This window comes from Oryctolagus cuniculus, chromosome 11 (genome assembly GCF_051225735.1).
Source record: "Oryctolagus cuniculus isolate XC-2025 breed Fujian yellow rabbit chromosome 11, ASM5122573v1, whole genome shotgun sequence".
In the NCBI taxonomy this organism is placed as follows: domain Eukaryota; kingdom Metazoa; phylum Chordata; class Mammalia; order Lagomorpha; family Leporidae; genus Oryctolagus; species Oryctolagus cuniculus.
In genome coordinates, this window is record NC_142877.1 from 28,492,116 (window position 1) to 28,514,114 (window position 21,999).

Consider the following 21,999-nt stretch of genomic DNA (forward strand, 5'->3'; position numbering starts at 1 on the left):
GCCTAAGAACAAGTATCTTCCCTGCAATGGCTACACACATCCCCTCAGAGGCCCAGCTTACACGAGTGCTGGGCCAGAGGGAGGTGGGGCCCCTGCCTCCGGCCAACCGCACCCACCCACCTGCAAACCCGATTCTGGGCCCTCACACACAGGACGGATCTGAGAGCTCGAGATTTCCATGAATCACCGCCTGACAGGTGGCTGCCCTGTGACAGTTCTTTCTTCTCATGTGATGCGGGGGGTGGGGGGACAGAATGTGACGACACAAACAAGTGCTCTGCCAGGAGGGAGCCCACAGCGGACGTCACCATCACTTTATTAAGGCTTGGAGCATCTGTCCTTGGGGGCTGAGTCAGGCGCTACACAGCCCATGCTCCAGGCCCCCCTCTGGGCGACCCTGGAGGCGGAGCCCCACTGTGTGAGGGCACTGAACACAACCTGGGGGCTCTGAGCAGGGGAGCTCCTGCCAGGGTGGGCCTGGCTCCAGCAGGCCCTGGGCTCTTGGGAGGCACAGGAGGGCGGGCTAAGCCCTCCGGGCCCAGCCTATGGCTTTGTTATCCTATTGCCACTTGAGCGGGAGTGGAGGGCCCTGCCCGGCCTCTCACTTGGTGTGCTACACTGTGAGGTGACAGAGGAAGAAAAGGCCGCTCTAGGCCTGGAACCTGGCCTGGCTCAGGGAGCCATGACCTGGCTCCTCTCTCTCTCAGCTCCTGCTGGGAACAGGTCTTCCGCTTGAGGCAGTCACTCAGAAGTGGACCCGCAGCACGTCCTGGCTGGCGAATGGCCGCTGGCAGGCCATGCACGTCATGGGCAGGGAGCGCTGCTTCTCACCCAGGCAGGGGCGGCACAGGAGATGGCCACAGGGAAGCTGGTACACCGGCTCCTTTTTGAAGTAGGGAGAAAACACGCTGTCGCAGGAGGCACACTTGGGGCCCGGAATGCTCCCAGGCTGCTCTGGTACATCAGGGAGGGAGAGAGGCCAGGGTTAGGGAAGGCTGCGCCCAGGTGTCCGCGGCTTCACCCCCCAGCCCGCCTCTGGTGAACTGGTAAGAGAGGGTGGTGGGGAGCCTGGGGGCCCCTCTAGGTATTCGTTCAACTCCCTTGAATCTCAGAACTCCCATGACCGCTGGGAGAGCACTGGGCACGCCTGGGCTCTTCCTGCTCTCCTAGCAAAGCCACTTCCCCTGAGATGGGCTGCCAAGGCCAGGACAAGGGACGAGCTCCCCGACAACAGAAACTGCAGGGAGATGCGACAAGAAAAGGAAAAGGCAGCAAATGGTCCAGGGTGGAAGGGAGGTCGCAGAGGGACAGGTCTGTGCCGCTTCCCTCCCGCCCTGAGCCGGCAGCCCCGCCTGCTGGGCAAGCTCTGCCTCCTCCCCCAAGTCCCCCAGGGTGTCCTGAATGAAGGTCACAGCAGGCAGCTCCTGTCACCTCTGCCTCCCCAAGCTGCATCTGTGCCGACCCCTTCCTCACCTCCTTGCCCTCTGGAGTGGCTCACCCATCTTCCTTGTGGTCTGCTTCTCCAGTCTAGCTGCCAACCCAATCTCCTTTGGCAATGCCTCTGAAGCCCGCCCCTCCTCTGCATTCTGTCCCTGCTGTCATCCTGGTCACTCAGCACACCTCCTCTCCTGGGGCGACACCGTACAACCTGGTCCCAGGCCTCTGCTTTACACCACCTTCTGGGACCATCTCAATGCCTTCCAGAACAGTCTGGAACCCCCCCCCAACCTTCACCCACATGCTCATCCTTTAGGGTCCAGCAACTTCAAACCCCTTTTCTTCTGCACACACCCGGCTGCTGTGGGGCCGACCTGTGCTCTGCCTAGAATGCCCTTCCATGAGGTGGGGCTCATCACACCTTGTCCAGGAAGCCCTCCCCCACTGCCTATTCCTTTGCTTTTCCCTTCTCATACCCCCAGGTCTTCCTGTCCTGTCTTTGGAAGCCTCTCAAGGGTGAGGACAGTGCCTGTTTACTCTCGGGGCCTCGTATGGCACCTTACATGGCCTGTGCTCAATCCACATGAACGGGCCTGACACTGACACAGAGGGACGGGTACCAAGAACTGCAACTCGGTCCTTGTGCTGAGCGCCCCAGAGAACGCAGCATCCCCTAAAGCGTGCCCTCTGCCTCAACATCCCAGAATGCTATGCCAAGTGAGAGAGTGGACTGGCCTGGGTGCCTCCTGTGGGCCAAACGGGAAGCAACCTGACAGCATCAGGTGTGTCCTGCATGTCATACATGGATCGGAAGGTGAACCTCTACAAGGGGCCCGTTACCTGAGTTGGTGCCTGGCCTCCCAGAAGCGCTGCTCCCTCTTGTGCCCAGGTGCTGGAGCTGCCCCTTGGTCAGCCGGGCTGTGAAGGAAGGCATGGTGCCAAGGGTGGACGTCAAGGCAATTTCCAAGCTTTGTGACAGCTTCTGCTCATGGGACACAGGACCTGTTGAGAGAGGCACAGGTCACAACATCCAGAGCGAAGCTCAGCAAAAGAACAAGTCTCTTCAGGACCACGGAGATGGCACTTCCGCCTCCTATTATACATAAGTGTGGAGACTTCTTCCTGCTGTCTTCTGCCGGGCTGTGACGACAGAACACAGGAGTCACAGCCCGGGAACCTGGCCAGCTCCCCCCCCAGCCCGCCTGCCCTGGGTTCTACTCAGCCTGCCTTCCCCCGGGCACACTGTGGGGCAGGTGTGGGCCATCTCGTGGCTCTACTGCAGCACTGCACCTGTCTTTCAAAAGGCTTCCCTGCTGGCCTAGGAAATGACAGGCAAGCAAACACCAGATCTGTAACCAGCTCCGGGCCTCTGCTTCCCTCCCCAGCGACCTCTCAGTCCTCTCTTTCTCTGTCTCCTCCCTTCTGAGGCCCTACTTTGCTGGGTTGCTTGCCTGTGTGCTCAAATGGTTTGTGTCCTGTTAAAAAAAAAAAAAAGGCACAGCAGCTGTACCACGTGGAATAACTAGGACCTCACTCTGATCACTCCAAGATTCAGGGAAACCCTGAGTGTGGTCGACAGGAAGCCAAGCCATGAGACGAGGGTGAGGCTAAAGGGGAAGAGGACAGGTGTCCAAGAAAGGCCCCAGGGACCTGTCTGGTAGCAGAATTTTCAAGATTTTCCCAAAGAGGGGAGCGGAACATTTTGTCAAGGCAAAGGGCCTTGAAGAAGCACTAGTCTGTATGGTCCCATGTCACCCTGTGCCAAAGCCAACACCATGAGACCCCCACAAGCAGATATTGGGGTCTGTGGACCACTCCCTGTCTCACCCCCTCACATCTCTGATGCTTCCAGGAGTTTCTGGGCATCATGTTAACTGAAATTTACTCTCAGGAGCAAACACACAGATGTAACCATTAAGTGTACTATTTGCATAACCTTTTAGAGCAAGAAAAGAAAGTTGTCAAAGCGCTATCTTCCAGAAGCACCGTGTACTCATAGTCTCCAGGGAACTCTATTGAAAGCATACAGATTAGATGATTCTAATACTATTAAACTGTTCCACAGTATTGGAATGAAAGGAGTATGGAAAGAAAATTTTCCAAATTCTTTTTATGGAACAAGATCACTGATATTAAAACAAAGATAGCACACATACACATAACCGTAGTCCAAGCTCATTAATGAATGCAGAAGTCCTAAGTAAAACATAGCAAACAGGGACGGACACGTGCTCTAGCAGCTGAGACGCTGCACCCGGGAGCGTGCACTTGGTTAGAGGGTGAGATGCTGCTGTGGGAGCTGCTCTTGGGGTACAGCAAGTTATGGAGCCTGCTGCAAAACCCAGATGCGTGCCGGTTCCAGTTCCAGCTGCTGCACGCCGGACCCAGCTACCTGGGAATGCACCTGGGAAAGCAGTGGTAGATGACCCCAGTGCGTGGGCCCCTGCCACTCACATGGGTGGAATTCTTGGCTCCTGGCTTCGCTGTGACCCAACCCTGGTCACTGTGTCATTTGGGGAGAGAACCAGTGGATGGAAGATCTCTTTCTCTGTGGTCTTTTTCTAGCTCTGCCTTTCAAATGAATAAAATAGATCTTAAAAAAAAAAAAAAGGATGCCACTTTGGATACCTACGTCCATATGTGAGTGCCTAGGTTCAAGTGCTGACTCTGCTCCTGTTATTTCACACTCTTGAAGGCAGAGGAGGTGATGCCTTAAGTAGTTGGATCCCCGTCAACCATGTGGCAGACCTGGACCGAGCTCCTGGCTCCTGGCTCTGGCCTGGCTCAGCCCTAGCTGAGTGAGCCGGTGACTGGGAGCTATCTGTCTCTGGCTTTCTTTTCTGCTTAAAAAAAGAAGAAAGAAAACCACACTGGTATCCCTCCCCAGAGTGTCTGGGTTTGATGCCTGGCTCTGACGCCTGGCCCCACGTTCCTGCTCACGTGTACCCCGAGAAGCAACAGCAGTAGCTCAAGTGCTTCGGTCTCTTCTACCCATGTGGGAGACGCAGATGGGGTTCCCAGCCCCCCATTCTGGCTTGGCCCAGCTCTGGCCATTGCAGGTATCTGGGGAATGAATCAACAGATGAGAGTGCTCTATCTGCCTCTCAAATAAATAAATAAAATTTGGAGAAAAAAACCCACAGGATAATCATACAAACTGTGCATGTGTGTATGTATGTATAATGTTTAAGCTATATGACTAGATTACTCTTTTTTTTTTTTTCTGACAGGCAGAGTGGACAGTGAGAGAGAGAGACAGAGAGAAAGGTCTTCCTTTGCCGTTGGTTCACCCTCCAATGGCCACCACAGCCAGTGCGCTGCGGCCGGCGCACCTCGCTGATCTGATGGCAGGAGCCAGGTGCTTCTCCTGGTCTCCCATGGGGTGCAGGGCCCAAGGACTTGGGCCATTCTCCACTGTACTCCCTGGCCACAGCAGAGAGCTGGCCTGGAAGAGGGGCAACCGGGACAGAATCCGGCGCCCCGACCGGGACTAGAACCCGGTGCGCCGGCGCCGCAAGGCGGAGGATTAGCCTAGTGAGCCGCGGCGCCGGCCTTATAGATTGCTCTTTTTTTGTATTTATTTTTTATTTTATTTATTTTTTGACAGGCAGAGTGGACAGTGAGAGAGAGAGACAGAGAGAAAGGTCTTCCTTTTGCCGTAGGTTCATCCCCTAATGGCCGCTGCGGCCAGCGCGCTGCGGCCGGCACACCGTGCTGATCCGAAGCCAGGAGCCAGGTGCCTCTCCTGGTCTCCATGTGGGTGCAGGGCCCAAGGACTTGGGCCATCCTCCACTGCACTCCCGTGCTACAGAAGAGAGCTGGCCTGGAAGAGGAGCGACCAGGACAGAATCTGGAGCCCTGACCGGGACTAGAACCCGGCGCGCTGGCGCCACAGGTAGAGGATTAGCCTATTGAGCCGAGGCGCCGGCCGACTATATTGCTTCTTAAAAAATCTATGCTAAACTTAGTTAAAATAGCAGTTTCTTTTTCTGAAACTAACTTTAAAACTCTTACCTTAGGCCGGCGCCGTGGCTTACTAGGCTAATCCTTCGCCTTGCGGCGCCGGCACACCGGGTTCTAGTCCCGGTCGGGGCTCCGGATTCTGTCCCGGTTGCCCCTCTTCCAGGCCAGCTCTCTGCTGTGGCCAGGGAGTGCAGTGGAGGATGGCCCAAGTCCTTGGGCCCTGCACCCCATGGGAGACCAGGATAAGTACTTGGTTCCTGCCATCGGATCAGCGCGGTGTGCCGGCCGCAGCGCGCCGGCCGCGGCGGCCATTGGAGGGTGAACCAATGGCAAAGGAAGACCTTTCTCTCTGTCTCTCTCTCTCACTGTCCACTCTGCCTGTCAAAAAAAAAAAAAAAAAAAATCAAAGGAGCTGCTCCGAGCCAACAGTGGGGGACAGGGAGGCGTCTGTGCCAGCCCCAGCCCTCCTGGGTACGCGCACAGCCCCTGGCCCTCCACGAGGCCAGAGTGGGGCACGACCTGGAAACAGGACAGGGCGCCTGCCCAAATTGCTGGCTCGGGGCTGCCCCGCAAAACAAAACAAAAAAAAAAAAACCTCTTACCTATTTCTTATATTCCAAAAAATCACTGACCTTTTAATCAATTTTATAGTGCAGTTTACTGATTTTGCTCTATTCTCTAAGCTTTCTTTTTTTTAGATTTATTTATTTCAAAGACTTATTTATCAGAGTGACAGAGAGAGTGAGAGGAGAGAGAGAGAGAGAGAGAGAGAGAGAGAGAATCTTCCATCTGCTGATTCACTCCCAAAATGCCTACAACAGCAAGCTGCAGCCGGAAGCCAGGGAGCCAGGCTGGGGCTCCCATGTGGGTGGCAGGGCTCAGGTACGTGGGCCATGATCTGCTGCCTCCCAGATGCATTAAGAGGAAGCTGGATCTGAAGTGCTGAGTAGCCAGGACTGGAACCAGCAACTGATATGGGATGCAGGTGTCCCAAATGGTCTGCTTTGAAGGATCCATGTCTCTCCAGCAGCTCTGACCAGAAGCTTCAAGGCAAGTAAGAACTGTGGACCGGGCCAGGGCACGTGAAGGGAGCCCAAGGAAGGCACAACAGCCAGTGTGGATCACTGGGTGGAGCAGCAAACACGCAGACTGAAGCCTGCTCAGTGAGAACATGCTAACCCTGCAGGGCCTGCCGGGGACAGAGCTGTGGGACCGCATGCTGAGGAGAGAGGAGCAGGAGGCCTGGGCACCAGTCTGAGGAATTTCAGCTGGCAAGCATAAGGCAGAGGGCAGTGGTGCTGGGCGGCGGCACCGGCAAGAGCAGGGATGGCAAAGGGCCCCAGACACAGGGTGGCAAATTACCTGTTGAGCAGTCCATGTGCGTGAAGCCGAGCTCACTGCTGGCTTTCATTCTCTTAGCGGTGTGCTCTGAGGTAGTGGGTAAGACCGGAGGGCTTGTGGTAGAAAAACAGGAAGCACTGACACCAAGGCTACTATGTGGGGCGTGTTCAGCCAGTTCCATCTTCCTCTTCCGAGAGGGCAGAGCAATGGAAGAAGGGGTCACTGCTAATGCAGTCTGTGCTCTCCCAAGCAGGTGGCAGCCAGGGATGGAGTGCTGGAGCAGGAAGTGGTCGATCCGGGCCTTCAGGGAGGGGTGAGGCAGGGGTTGGGAGTGTGCAGTGAAGGCTACTCCCGTGAAAGGGTCGCTGGGCACTCGGCCCCACGCAGCTTCACTGCGGTTACACTTCTCCAGCGTGCTCTGGTCGATGACCTTACCCGAGGGCAGCAGCATGGGGCAAGGCATGATCTCCAGGGTGATAGGATCCAGGAACTCCTCGGGCACATCCTGAATTCCCTCAGCCAGCTCCTGCAGGCTGGAGGGGGCCTCCTGGCCCTCCAACTGCCCCCCGGGGTCACAGTCACTCTCCATGGGCAAGGCCGGGGCCTGAGGAGCCAGGTCCTGCGGCAGGCTCTCTGAGGCAACCAGCAGGATGCTGTCTATCACCTCCTGAGAGCAGGTCTTGGCCGGCTGACCCCACACTTCCAACCGTTTGATGCAAGGGACACCGCCACCTGTCATGTGGGTGATGCAGATCTTGAGATGGGCCACGTGGCTAAGGGAAAGAGTCCCTTTATTCCAGAGCTCCTGGGCCACAACAGCAGGGGAGAGGAGGGTGACTTCCACTGGTCCAAAAGGTGGCCTGGCCTTGAAGCCCCTGTGGCTAAACACCACTTGGCTCTGGTTTTTCAGTAAGACTTTGCCTACCAAAGTGAAGGCCTCCTTGTCCGGGACAGGTGGCTCAGCTGGGCCCAGGGTCTGGCACTCAGGCGTACTCCAAGATGCTCTGCTGGCTAAGGCGGACGTGTACACTTCCAGGCCTGTGATGTTCTGACCGCCCCCAGCTGTGAGGTCTATGTTAATCCTACAGATTTCCACATTAAAGGGAAAGGACACTGTCACGTAGACTGGTGGCTTAATGAAATACTCTGTCCTAAAGCCATGGCTTCTCTTTGTGGGGTCTTCAGAGATGAGATTTTCTACTTCATAACCATCAGCTGATATCTACGTTGAATGACAAACATGAGATACATTGATCCAAATGAGGGGAACTAGTTCTTAAGAATCTGTCACTTCTAAGAAAGCTCTTTAAACAAAGTCTGAAGTTCCTCATTTAAGAATTTCCTATGGACTGAATTGCCCCCAGGTTGTTTTTTTTTTTTTGGGGGGGGGGGCAAGCACCCAAGATCAGGTCAAAGACTGAGGACAACCAAGTCTCTGCCCAACCCAATCAAAAGTCCCTTCAAAATGACATCTTGGTGAAAAGGGGGCAGGCATATAAATATTAGTGGCTTTTAATTTGAGAGGATAAAAAATGCAGATTAAGGGAAAAACAAAAATGTTCATTTAAATTCTCATTTTCATATTTGGACTCTACCACTATTATCAGTTTCCCTAGGAAACTGTTATAATATATAAATATAATAAAACAAGCTTCTTGTAAGTCTAGGAAAAGAAATTTGATTAGAAAAAAAGTGTGTAAAGGACAAGGATCATGGAGAAACCACGATAAACTGAGAACAGTGGATGTGCTGGGGGTGTAGGTTATAAGTAATTCGTATTGCTAGTACTTGTTACAACCAACAGCAATTTTAAGATATCTCTATCTGAAGGAGTGGGCCTAACCATCTGGGAACGTGAAACAGTACGCTGTGTGCAGACTCCACATGGGAGAAGGGCTTCAGTGCCTCCTTGGCCCCCGGCTCTGCTCTGTAAATCAGATATGTTCCTTCGCACAACAGGGAGGGAGTTTAATTCAAAGAATGAGCAACAAGGAATCCAGTAACAAGTACTTGCTAGCAGAAATACCAGCAAGAAGAACTGGGGGCAGACAGTATTTCTCTCTGTGCTCTGACTCTGGGTGGAACTGACGTTGATCATCTTAGAGGAAAGAAGACTTTGCACAAAATGAGCCACAGCTCACCTCCCACTGGGGCTCTCTCTTCTAGAAGTGAGCCTGGCCCAGGCTTGCTGAGATACCAGCTGGAGGGACCGCAAACGGTGAGGGCCCAGGATGCCTGACTCAAGTCCACATATCCACAGCAGAAAACAGGGAAAAACGCGAACAAATACAGACTGTACATTTATGTGTATATATTTGTTTTGTTTACCTTGTTGCAGTGGACTCTTGGTCTGAACTGTGGGAGACAAAGGTTTATTACCATCTTTGCAGCTGAAAGGATAGCTTCCAAGCATCAGAAACAGCCTTCAATAAAAAATAAAACTTGGTATTAGACAGACAAGTTAAAATTCAATTCCAAACTTTAAAGAGTCAATTCCCAAGAAAAGAGAATAAAACAGGATGGCAACAAAACCTTTAAGCCCTATATACTGTCAGGCTACATTCATTCTCCTTGTACCCAACATATGATGCTGGGAAAAAAATCAGTCACTGAAAGGTGATGAAGGAGTTGCAGGCTTGGCAGGTCGCCACAGACCACCAGTTGTCTGACTGACAGTCATTCCAAGGACCCAATGGAGGAAGGCTTATTTGCCCTGCAGGGGGCTCCACACAGGAAAGGGGGGGATCAAAAGTGGCTGAGCTCAGAGAAAGAACAGAAGGTTGAGATTGCAAAGGGTCACAGAAATAACCAACACGGTGCTGGGCATCTCATCATTTAACACTTGCCGATGAAATCACATTTTCTTATTAAAACAAAAACAAAAGAATCGAACACATCGTAATTGAGAAACAGAAAATCTTAGGATGGGAAAGCACCTTATGGGACATCTAGTTCTTCTAATGGCCAATGTCTGCTAGCCTTTGGTACTCTTTTTAGGGAAGCACAGAAGCCACCAGAAACAAATCTTCCAGTGGGAGGCTGGCCTCTCCAATGGATCCAAACTCCTTGGGTGATGCTGGCCGGCTGTTCTATGCTTTTCCATCTGGCAGACATGTTAGCCATAGGACAGGGCTACCCTCTGACTTAACTCTACATACCATAACACATTAGTTTCTCTGATGACTTAAATGCCAGAATCAGAAGCAAGCCGGGAAGGTGTATTCCTAGAGCCATGATAAACTGCTTTCCTGTTTGAAGCCAAATGGAAAATGTCTTCAAAACTCACTGGGGTATGAAACTCAGTAGCAAATGGTAACGGAGACAAAGCTGCCCAGAGGAGACCACCCCAAGGATAGCTACCCTTTGCCCTTAACCCATGGCTCAGCAATCAGGAGATACCTGCTCCTAAGGTTGAAGTTGAGAAATTACAAGGACGAGAAGGGCAAGGCTGACAAAAGGACTTGCAAAATTCTACTCATAGGAGGAGTGGAGCTTAGTGGAGAAGATGCCTGTGACCCATACTGAAGTGCCTGGATTAGGTTCCTGGTTCCAGCACCAGACTCGAGCTTCCTGCCAATGCAGACTCCAGGAGGCAGTGGTGATGGCTCAAGTATTTGGGTCATCCATGTGGGAGACCTGGATTGGGATCCTGGTTCCTGGCTGTTATAGGCATTGGAGAAGCGAACCAGCAGGTGGGAGCTCTCTCTCCTTCTAAATAAAATTTTTAAAAGTGCATAAAATAATTTTTGCTGATTAAAAATCCCACTTCATATGCCTAATAAGAGAGAATGGGATTCATTTCTCCAATCAGGGTGATAATTTAAGGGGTTTTATCTGCACTGTGTTTAAGCAAACTTGGGGCTCACCATTCCAGTGAATCTTTAGACACGGATCCCCTACCAGCAAAAACACAACTCTGGCCTAGCAGGCACACAAACAACAGTGTAGAGGCAGCCACCTAAATTTTGTTTAATTTAATTCTTATAGGAGCCAGCTGTGGCATAGTGGGTAAAGCCGCTGCCTGCAGTGCCAGCATCCCATATGGGCACTGGTTCAAAACCTGGCTGCTCACTTCTGATCCAGCTCTCTGCTGTGGCCTGGGAAAGCAGTGGAAGATGGCCCAAGTCCTTACACCTCTGCACCCAAATAGGAGACCTGGAAGAAGTTCCTGGCTCCTGATCAGCTTAGCTCTGGGATTTGTGGTCATTTAGGGAGTGAACCAGCAAATGGAAGACCATTCTCTCTCCCTCCCTCCCTCCCTCCCTCTCTCTCTCTCTCTCTCTCTCTCTCTCTCTCTCTCTGCTTCTGCCTCTCTATAACTCTGCCTTTCAAATAAAAAAATCTTTCAAAAAAATTTCTGGCTGGCGCCGCGGCTCACTAGGCTAATCCTCTGCCTTGCAGCGCTGGCACACCGGGTTCTAGTCCCGGTCAGGGCGCCGGATTCTGTCCCGGTTGCCCCTCTTCCAGGCCAGCTCTCTGCTGTGGCCAGGGAGTGCAGTGGAGGATGGCCCAGGTGCTTGGGCCCTGCACCCCATGGGAGACCAGGATAAGTACCTGGCTCCTGTCATTGGATCAGCGTGGTGCGCCGGCCGCAGTGTGCCAGCCGCGGCAGCCACTGGAGGGTGAACCAATGGCAAAGGAAGACCTTTCTGTCTCTCTCTCTCACTGTCCACTCTGCCTGTCAAAAAATAAAAATAAAAATAAATAGGCCGGCGCCGCGGCTCACTAGGCTAATCCTCCGCCTAGCGGCGCCGGCACACCGGGTTCTAGTCCCGGTCGGGGCGCCGGATTCTGTCCCGGTTGCCCCTCTTCCAGGCCAGCCCTCTGCTGTGGCCAGGGAGTGCAGTGGAGGATGGCCCAGGTGCTTGGGCCCTGCACCCCATGGGAGACCAGGAAAAGCACCTGGCTCCTGGCTCCTGCCATCGGATCAGCGCGGTGCGCCGGCCGCAGCGCGCTGACCGCGGCGGCCATTGGAGGGTGAACCAACGGCAAAGGAAGACCTTTCTCTCTGTCTCTCTCTCTCTCACTGTCCACTCTGCCTGTCAAAAAAAAAAAAAAAAAATAAATAAATAAATTTCTTACAATCTGGCTTGCCATTTGCAACAAAAATTTGGTAGACCTCAACTTCACACATTATATCAGAATAATTTCCAGATTAATTCAAGAATTAAATGGAACAACAACACGACTAGAAGAAATTTTAGATGGGTATTTTCTATAATCTTTGGGGCCTTCCTAAACATGTGCCATGATTTGGCTACATAAAGTTTAAAATTTATGCATATAAAAACATAATTTGGGCCAGCTCTGTGGTGTAGTGGGTTAAGACACCACCTGCAGTTCCGACATCCCATATAGGTGTTGGTTCAAGTCACAGCTGCTCCACCTCCAATCCAGCTTCCTGTTAATGCATCTGGGAAAGCAGCAGAGGATGGCCCAAGTCCTTGGGCCCCTGAACCCATGAGGGAGACCAGGATGAAGCTCCTGGTTTCAGCCTGGGCCCTGGCCATTACAGCCATTTGAGGAGAGAACCAGAGGATGAAAGATCTCTCTCTCTCTCTTCTCTATATATAATTCTTTCAAATAAATGAATAAATCTTTTTTTAAAAAGAAAGATAATTGAGAGTAAATGGATAACATGTCTTTTAAATTGGTAAGTAAGCACCTAGGAACACACCAAAGGAAAGAAATTAGACAACTGTATAATAATGGATATAAAAATGCACTCACACATATGTTGTAAATGAATGCCAGATTCCTTTAGTGAAATATTTAATATGGGGGGACTTCAAAAAGTTCATGAAAAGGTACCAGGGCACTGCTATTTGCAATGCTGGCATCCTATACTGGAGTGCCAGTTCAAGACCTGGCTACTCTTTCTAATCCAGCTTCCTGCTAATGCACTTGGGAAGGCAGTGGTAGATGGCCAAAGTGCTTGGGCCCTTGCCACCCACGTGGGAGAGTAAGATGGAGTTCCTGGCTGTTGTGGCCATTTGGGGAGTGAATTAGCAAATGGATGATCTCTCTGTCTATAACTCCCTCTCTGTTGCTCTGCCTTCAAAAAAAATTTTTTTTAAGTTCATGGAATTAAAAGATAAGTTTATTCTGGTGTAAAATTCTAAATAAATGCATTTGAGAGGTCTTCAGAAAGTTCATGGAAAAATGTGTATTATAAAAACACTATGCAGATTTCAAGGCTTTTTTTGCACCAAAAATAAACATATTTCAATTCTAATTTCCATGAACTAATTTTTTTTAAGATTTATTTTATTTATTTGAAAGACAGAGTTACAGAAAGAGGTAGAGCCAGAGAGAGAGAGAGGTCTTCCATCCTCTGGTCACTTGCCAAATGTCCACAATGGCCAGAGCTGAGCTGATCCAAAGCCAGGAGCCAGGAGCTTCTTCCGGGTCTCCCACGAGGGTGCAGGGCCCCAAACACTTGGGCCATCTTCTACTGCTTTCCCAGGCCACAGCAGAGACCTGAATCAGAAGTGAAGCAGCCAGGACTAGAACCGGTGCCCATATGGGATGCCAGTGCTGTAGGCAGTGGCTTTCACCTGCTGCACCACAGCACTAGCCCCTGAACTAATTTTTTAAATACAATTTATTTATCTATTTGAAAGGCAGAGTTAGAGAGAGAGGAGAGACAGAGAGGTAGAGAGATCAATCCTCCATCTGCTGGTTCATTCTCCAAACGGCCCCAAGGAGCCAGGACTTTTATCCAGGTCTCCCATATGGGTGCAGGGGCCCAAGGACTTGGGCCATTTTCTACTGCTTTCCCAGGCACACTAGCAGGGAGCTGGATGGGAAGTGCAGCAGTTGGGACCCCAATCCCATATGTCCATATGGGATGCTGGTGTTGCTAGGAGTGGCTTAACCTGCTATGTCACGTTGGCCCCTCCATGTACTTGCATACATACAGAAGAACATATGTTGGGGCTGGGGTTGTGGTGCAGCAGGTTAAGGCACTACTTGTGACACTGCCATCTCATATTGGAGTGTTGGTCTGAATCCCAGCTCCTTGCTAATGTATCTGGGAAAGTAGCAGAAAATGACCCAAGTATTTGGGCCTCCTGCCACCATGAGGGAGACTTTTTTCACATGACACAATGTTACTAAGTTTCATCATGAATGTAAGTAGTTACAGTCTACCCAAACAGGAATGTATTATAATTCACTACATATGATACCAGTGTACCAGTATATTATATATGGACTATTATATATATATGTGTGTGTGTGTGTGTGTAAATGTATATATATATATATATATATATATAGTAGGAGATAGTGAGTTATTCCTATTTAAATATATATATATTTCACATGAGTGGCAGAGACTCAAAGACATGAGCCACTACGTGTTGCCTCCCAGTGTGTACATGAGCAGGAAGTTGGAAATCAGGAATGGAGCTGGGTTCAAGCCTAGGTGCCATGATATGGGATCCAAGCATCTGAACTAGCATCTTAACCGTGAGGCCAAAGGCCCACTCCTTATTTCTTAATATTTGCCTTGTCATCCCAAAGTGACAAGGACCCACTAATGTGACACTTAACTTGAAAGGTAACTGTTATATGGCATGCCTATGATACAAAATTGTTTCCCAAAGTTGTACCAATCCACATTCCTACCAACACTGTTTATAAAGACTTTCCAGTATAACTAGTGTGTATCAAATGATATCTTCTGATGTTTTAATTAGCTCCCAGGGCTGGCGCTATGGCATAGCAGGTAAAGCCACTGCCTGCAGTGCTGGCATCCCATATAGTTCGAGTCCTGGCTGCTCCACTTCTGACTCAGCTCTCTGCTACAGCCTGGGAAAGCATTAGAAGACGGCCCAAGTGCTTGGGCCCCTGTACCCACATGGGAGACCTGGAAGAAGCTCCTGGCTTCAGATAAGTCCAGTTCCAGCCATTGTGGCCATTTGGGGAGTGAACCAGTGAATGGAAGACCTCTCTCTCTCTCTCTGTCTCTGTGTAACTCTGCCTTTGAAATAAACAAATCTTTAAAAAAAAAAAAAAAAAAAAGAACCCACTTGAACTGTCACTGCTGCCTCCTGGGATCAGTTAGTAGGAGGGTAGAGTCAAGAGCTGGAGCCAGATATCAAGCTGAGGCACTCTAATGTGAGACTGTATTAGGAATACACAGAAAAACTAATGGGATAAGATTCATGAAAAGGAATCTCAACAAGAAACATAAACATAAAGGATCCCTTATAAAAAAGTAAGATTGTACTAAGATCAAAGGTGGGGGGGAGAGACAAAAATGTACTTAAGATTTTTATCTTAATATCCTAATAGTAAAAAGTTACAAATAATGACAATGGATAATGAATGTCCATTAAAAGAGGTGATATTATTTATTTATACTCCATCCTGTCCCAAAGTGATTCTTTCATAATACATTCTATGACATAAAAATAAGTATTTTAGGCAAAGAGGAATTTGAGAGATGGGCCACAGATTTTAGTCTGAGCCTTCTTAGCAGCCAAAATGAAGAAGAAATATAATTAATATTCATACCATAAAAGATTAAGTTGCTCGGAGAAACAACTGTTCTAGACTGAAACCCAAGAGAACATCTTCTCATGAACTGAAAATTTTGTTAGGTGGTAAAAGTGATCATTCTCTATCTGATCATTTCTACCACCTGACAAAACAGCAGTCAGCTTTAGAGAGCTGTCTCTTCCGAAGGCTCCTGCTAACAGGCTGCCTAGCGCCAAGCAGTTTGGCAGAGGATGTGCAGTGGGGCGGAGCGCAGTGTTGGCTGCAGTGATGATGAACGTGGGGATGGTCCAGGACTCTGCTTGGAGGCTCCGCTCAAGAAGTGACAGAATCACTAAAATTGTGGTTCTCCCACATGGGCCCTGCCACCCTGGTGTCCTTTGAATCTTCACAGGTTTTCCACTGAGTTTTTATCAGTGTGTTAACATTGACTTTTGCTACAGTGGAGGATTCAAACTGCCAAGAACTGCCACATGGTGACTGGGAGTAAGATAAGCAGCAGCCACCAAGGATGCCAGGCAGGAGATAAGAGGTGCCACGTGGGCTGGCGTTAGAGGGATTTTTTTTTTTAAAAGATTTACTTATGTATTTGAAAGGCAGAGGTAGAGAAAGAAAGAGAGCTTCCATCTCCTGGTTCACTCCCCAATCCCCAAATGGCTACAACCGGGCTGGGCTAGGCTGGGCTGAAGCCAGGAGCCAAGAGCCAGGAGCTTCTTCCACATCTCCCACGTTGATAGGAGGGCCCAAGGACTTGAGCCATCCTCTGCCGTTTTCCTAGGCACATTAGCAGGGAGCTGGATCAGAAGTGGAGCAGGGGCCAGCGCTGTGGTATAACAGGTAAATCTGCCACCTGCAGTGCCAGCATCCCATACGGATGCTGGTTCGAGTCCTGGCTGCTCCACTTTGGATCCAACTCTCTGCTATGGCCTTGGAAAGCAGTAGAAGATGGCCCAAGTGCTTGGGCACCTGCACACATACATGGGAGTCCCGGAAGAAGCTCCTGGCTTCAGATCTGGCTGTTGCCACCATTTGGGGAGTGAACCAGCGGATGGAGAACCTCCCTCCCTCCCTCCCTCCCTCTCTCTCCCTCCCTCTCCCTCCCTCTCTCTCCTTCTGCCTCTCTGTAACTCTGCCTTTCAAATAAATAAATCTTTAAAGAGGGGTTGGCGCTGTAGCAGAGTGGGTTAAGGACCTGACCTGCAGTGCCAGCATCCCATATGGGCACAAGTTCGAGTGCTGGTTGCTCCACTTCCAATCCAGCTCTCTGCTATGGCCTGGGAAAGCAGTAGATGGCCCAGGTCCTTGGGCCCCTGTGCCCACATGGGACACCCGGAAGAAATTCCTGGCTCTTGGCTTCAGATCGGCTCAGCTCTGGCTATAGCTGCCATTTCAGGAGTGAACCAGCGATGGAAGATCCCCCCCCCCTGTCTCTACTTCTCCCCGTAACTCTGTCTTTAAAATAAACAAAAATAAATATTTAAAAAAATAAAAAAAAAGAAGGGGAGCAGCCAGGACTCGAATCATCACCCATATGGGATGCTGGCACTGTAGGCAGTGGCTTTAATCCACCATTCCATGGCACCAGACCCAAAAGAGAGAATGTAATATGGATGGGCCGAACAGTCTCTGTACAGATTCCCTGAAATTGCAATTTGTTAAGTGCTGAGGAGGGCAAGTCTGCACTTGTCAAGTCTAGGTCCATCTGCTTTTACAGTTGACTAGTGGGTCTGACAACCTCTGAAGGTGGAAGAGTCATGAGGTAAGGTGCTTGAACAGGAGGCTAGCTCACTTCCACACAGAGGTGGGAAGAGGACTATTGGCAGGACCAAGATTTTCCTTAAAAAGCAATTTGAGGGGCCAGCACTGTGGCATAGCAGGTAAAGCTGCTGCCTGCAGTGCCAGCATCTCATGGGGGCACCTGTTCGAGTCCCAGCTGCTCTACTTCCAATCTAGCTCTCTGCTATGGCCTGGGAAAGCAGTGGAAGATGGCCCAAGTCCCTGGGCCTCTGCACCTGCATGGGAGACCCAAAAGAAGCTCCTGGCTCCTGGCTTCGGATAGGCTCAGTTCTGGCCGTTGTGGCCAACTGGGGAGTGAACCAGTGGATGGAAGACCTCTCTCTTTCTCTCTGCCTCTCCTCTCTTGGTGTAACTCTGACTTTAAATCAATCAATCTATCTATCTATCTATCTATCTATCTATCTATCTTGAGGGGAAAAAAGGCAATTTGAGGAGCTGGTGCTGTGGCGTAGCAGGTAGGGCCACCACCTGCAGTGCCGGTATCTCATATGGGCACTGGTTTGAGTCCCAGCTGCTCTACTTCTGCTCGGGCTCTCTGCAATGACCTGGGAAGGCAGTGGAGGATGGCCCAAATCCTTGGGTCCCTGGCATCCCTGTGGGAGACCTAGAAGAGGCTCCTGGCTCCTGGTTTCAGATTGGGGCAGCTCTGGCGTTCGCAGCCATCTGGGGAGTGAACTAGTGGATGGAGGACCTCTCTCTCTCTCTCTCTCTCTCTCTGCTTCTACTTCTCTCTAGCTCTGCCTTTCAAATAAATAATTAAAAAAAAAAAAGGAATTTAGGGCTGGCACTGCAGCTCACTAGGCTAATCCTCTGCCTGTAGCGCTGGCACCCCGGGTTCTAGTCCCATTTGGGGCGCCGGATTCTATCCCGGTTGCTCCTCTTTCAGTCCAGCTCTCTGCTGTGGCCCAGGAAGGCAGTGGAGGATGGCCCAAGTGCTTGGGCCCTGCACCCACATGGGAGACCAGGAGGAAGCACCTGGCTCCTGGCTTCAGATCAGTGCAGCGCGCCGGCCATAGCGCCCATTTAGGGGGTGAACCAACGGAAAAGGAAGACCTTTCTCTCTGTCTCTCTCTCTCTCACTATCTAACTCTGCCTGTCAAATAAATAAAAATAGAATAAAAAAAAAGGGAATTTGAGGGGGTGGGTATTAGGCATAGTAGTCAAGATACCAGTTGGTGCACCCGCACCCCACATCAGAGTACCTGGATTCACATGCCAGCTCTGTTCCTGATACTAGCTTCCTGCTGATGTGCACCATGGGCAGCAGCAGTTGATGGCTCAGATGGTTGGGTCCCTGACACCCATATGGGAGATCTGGACTGAATTCTAGGCTCCTGGATTTTACCTGGCCCTGCCCCATCCCCAGCCATTGTAGGCATTTAGAAAGTGAACCAGCAGATGGCAACTCTTCTCCCTATCTGTCTCTGTTTCTCTGCCTCTCAAGTAAATTTAAAAAATAATTTTTTAAACATAAAAAATAAAATCCCAAAACTGATTTGAGGCCTGACCCAACACATGTTGAAAAGGGCAAGCAAGTCTGCCATACTTCTATGTCAAAGCTTGGCCACATTAACTGAAGAACTGTATTTTAAAGGAATGGTATCAAATCTTGCACTAAGTAACAGAGGGAAGAAAGGTACAAGGTATACACAGACGACCTAACTGTGTAACTTCCTGGTAAATTCTTCAAGTCAAATGGTGCCCATATGGGTAGTTACAAGAAAGCTTCAGGGAGATCTGGAATTGGAGTCCTTGCTTTACCTCCCTTTGAGCCTCAATTTCTTCATCTACCAAATGAGGATATTGGTACCTCCCTTATAGTTGTTAAATGCGGTAGATGAGGGGTGGGTGTCGTGGGCTAGACCACCATTTGAGACACCCATATCCCATACAATGCCTGGTAATGAGTCTAGTCTGCTTCCAGTCTAGCTCCCTCCTAATACTCCTGGGAGGCAGCAGACCTGGATCCCCGCCTCCCACATGAGAGACCTGGGTAGAGTTCCTGGCTCCTGGCTTGGGCTTGACCCTCCTCTGGCTGTTGTAGACATTGGGCAAGTGATCTAGCAGATGGAAATTCTCTCTCTCTCAGCCGGCGCCGCGGCTCACTAGGCTAATCCTCCGCCTAGCGGCGCCGGCACACCGGGTTCTAGTCCCGGTTGGGGCACCGGATTCTGTCCCGGTTGCCCCTCTTCCAGGCCAGCTCTCTGCTGTGGCCAGGGAGTGCAGTGGAGGATGGCCCAAGTGCTTGGGCCCTGCACCCCATGGGAGACCAGGAAAAGCACCTGGCTCCTGGCTCCTGCCATCGGATCAGCGTGGTGCACTGGCCGCAGCGCGCCGGCCGTGGCAGCCATTGGAGGGTGAACCAACGGCAAAGGAAGACCTTTCTCTCTGTCTCTCTCTCTCACTGTCCACTCTGCCTGTCAAAAAAAAAAAAAAAAAAAAAAAAAAATTCTCTCTCTCTCTTTCTGTGTGCATCACTCTGCCTTTCAAACAAGCAAATAAAATTTTTTTAAAAATCTGAGTTGGCTGGTGCTGCAGCTTGCTTGGCCAATCCTCTGCTTGCAGCGCCATTACCCCGGGTTCTAGTCCTGGTCAGGGCACCGGATTCTGTCCCGGTTGCTCCTCTTCCAGGCCAGCTCTCTGCTGTGGCCCAGGAGTGCAGTGGAGGATGGCCCAAGTGCTTGGGCCCTGCACCTGCATTGGAGACCAGGAGGAAGCACCTGGCTCCTGGCTTCGGATCGGCGCAGTGCACCAGCCACAGCACACCATTACCAGCTGTAGCAGCCATTTGGGGGGTGAACCAATGGAAAAGGAAGACCTTTCTCTCTGTCTCTCTCTAACTCTGCCTGTCAAAAAAAAAAAAAAAAATATGAGTTAAAGATGTGAGATGATACATATTATGCTTTTAGCACAACTCTTGACACACAATACTCAGTAAACATTAGCTATGAATCACCACCATGTTGTTATTAATAGTATGTCAGGTGTTTGTCAGAGGCCATCCTAATGTAGCTCATCAAGAAAGAATATTGTAGCCGGCGCCGCGGCTCACTAGGCTAATCCTCCGCCTTGCGGCGCTGGCACACTGGGTTCTAGTCCTGGTCGGGGCACCGGATTCTGTCCCGGTTGCCCCTCTTCCAGGCCAGCTCTCTGCTGTGGCCAGGGAGTGCAGTGGAGGATGACCCAAGTACTTGGGCCCTGCACCCCATGAGAGACCAGGAGAAGTACCTGGCTCCTGCCATCAGATCAGCATGGTGCACTGGCCGCAGCGCGCCGGCCGTGGCAGCCATTGGAGGGTGAACCAACGGCAAAGGAAGACCTTTCTCTCTGTCTCTCTCTCTCACTGTCCACTCTGCCTGTCAAAAAAAAAAAAAAAAAAAAAATGGCCGGCGCCGTGGCTCACTAGGCTAATCCTCCGCCTAGCGGCGCCGGCACACCGGGTTCTAGTCCCGGTTGGGGCGCCGGATTCTGTCCCGGTTGCCCCTCTTCCAGGCCAGCCCTCTGCTGTGGCCCGGGAGTGCAGTGGAGGATGGCCCAGGTGCTTGGGCCCTGCACCCCATGGGAGACCAGGAAAAGCACCTGGCTCCTGGCTCCTGCCATCGGATCAGCGCGGTGCGCCGGCCGCAGCGCGCCGGCCGCGGCGGCCATTGGAGGGTGAACCAACGGCAAAGGAAGACCTTTCTCTCTGTCTCTCTCTCTCACTGTCCACTCTGCCTGTCAAAAAAAATAAAAATAAAAAAAAAAAAAAAAAAAAAAAAAAAAGGAAAGAAAGTCCCAGGCAAACTGGGACAAGCTGGTCACCCTATGTAAAGCCTGCTGCTGGTGCTTCCTTGGAGCGTGAAGCAATCAAGCCGACCTGTTGTGGTTGAGGTTCAGAACCCGAGGCTAAGAAAGTACGAAGGAAGAGAATAAGGTGACCATGACACTTTGTGAATACGTGAGCATCCATCTTCCTTTGACGTACAAAGAAGTTGCTTTAGCTGAGTTACGCAATCTGATTTTGAAGAATTCTGGCAAATACACATATTCTAAAGACTAGGCTCAAACAGGTTACAGGTTACAGAGGGGAGAAGAAGAGGAGAAAAGATTACCTGTCAAATAAGAGAAAAGCATTTAACCTCACAGAGTGGGTGGAATACCAATGCACTGAGCAATTTTATAAATGGGGCACTCTGGCTTTTAGAGAAGTACAATACTGCTTATAATTTCTAAATTGAGTTACCTGTCCATCCATGAAAAAGTTTGACTTATAAGTATTTTTTTTTTAGAGCTGGTTAAAAAAAAAAAACAGTTGTCACTGCCTATCTCACACAGTTACCCACCAGCAGGTGAGCAGGGAGACCAGAATGAAAATATCGGGTGCAGGGACTGAGGGACAGTTTACGCAAGAGGAGTAGAAATGTGGAAGGGAGGGCTAAATGGAATATATTAAGCTATTTTAACAAAGATTTATTTGAAAGGCAGAGTGACAGAGAGAGGGAGACACAGATACCTTCCATCCACTTAACAGTCAGGACTGGGCCAGGCCTGAAGTTAGGAGCCAGGAACTCCATTCAGGTCTCCCATTCTGGTAGCAAGAACCCAAGTACTTGAGATATCATCTGCTGCCTCCCAGGCACGTTAGCAGGAGACTGGAATGGAAGCACACAGCAGTGGGACATGAACAAGGCACTCTGACATGGGACGTGGGCATCTCAAGCAGCTGCTTAACCTGCTGTGCCACCAGGCCTGCCTCAAGCTTATGGTTTTGAAATGGTTCCTTAAAGTAGGAAGAATCACCAACTATGACAACTAACCAAGTCTAAACATGAAAAAGGACTTTTAACTTTAGAGGGTGTGAAAATACCCACGGGGAGGGGGAGGAAATCTTGAAATGCAAGAGATGTTTTAAGAGATTCTTATTTTAAAGCCAAGTATTTGAAAACCATTTAAGAAAAAAAATTACTTTAGATAACA

At 50.4% G+C, this 21,999-nt stretch overlaps 1 protein-coding gene across 2 annotated transcripts in view; it reads right to left on the reverse strand.

Annotated features, from left to right (window-relative positions):
• Positions 1-273: 273 nt before the first annotated feature.
• UBOX5 (U-box domain containing 5) overlaps positions 274-21,999 on the reverse strand; it is a 33,321-nt gene continuing 11,595 nt past the window's right edge. Inside the window, exons 2-5 of one of the 2 annotated variants that reach the window (XM_051845220.3) lie at positions 9,070-9,164; positions 6,763-7,963; positions 2,278-2,439; positions 274-949 (exon numbers count right to left, since the gene is read on the reverse strand). In XM_051845220.3, coding sequence (XP_051701180.2) covers positions 828-949; positions 2,278-2,439; positions 6,763-7,963; positions 9,070-9,123 — 1,539 coding nt within the window. In that variant the 5' untranslated portion in view covers positions 9,124-9,164 and the 3' untranslated portion in view covers positions 274-827. Of the gene's footprint in view, positions 955-2,277; positions 2,440-6,762; positions 7,964-9,069; positions 9,165-21,999 lie in introns of both variants that reach the window. The other variant, XM_051845219.3, reaches the window with a different exon arrangement.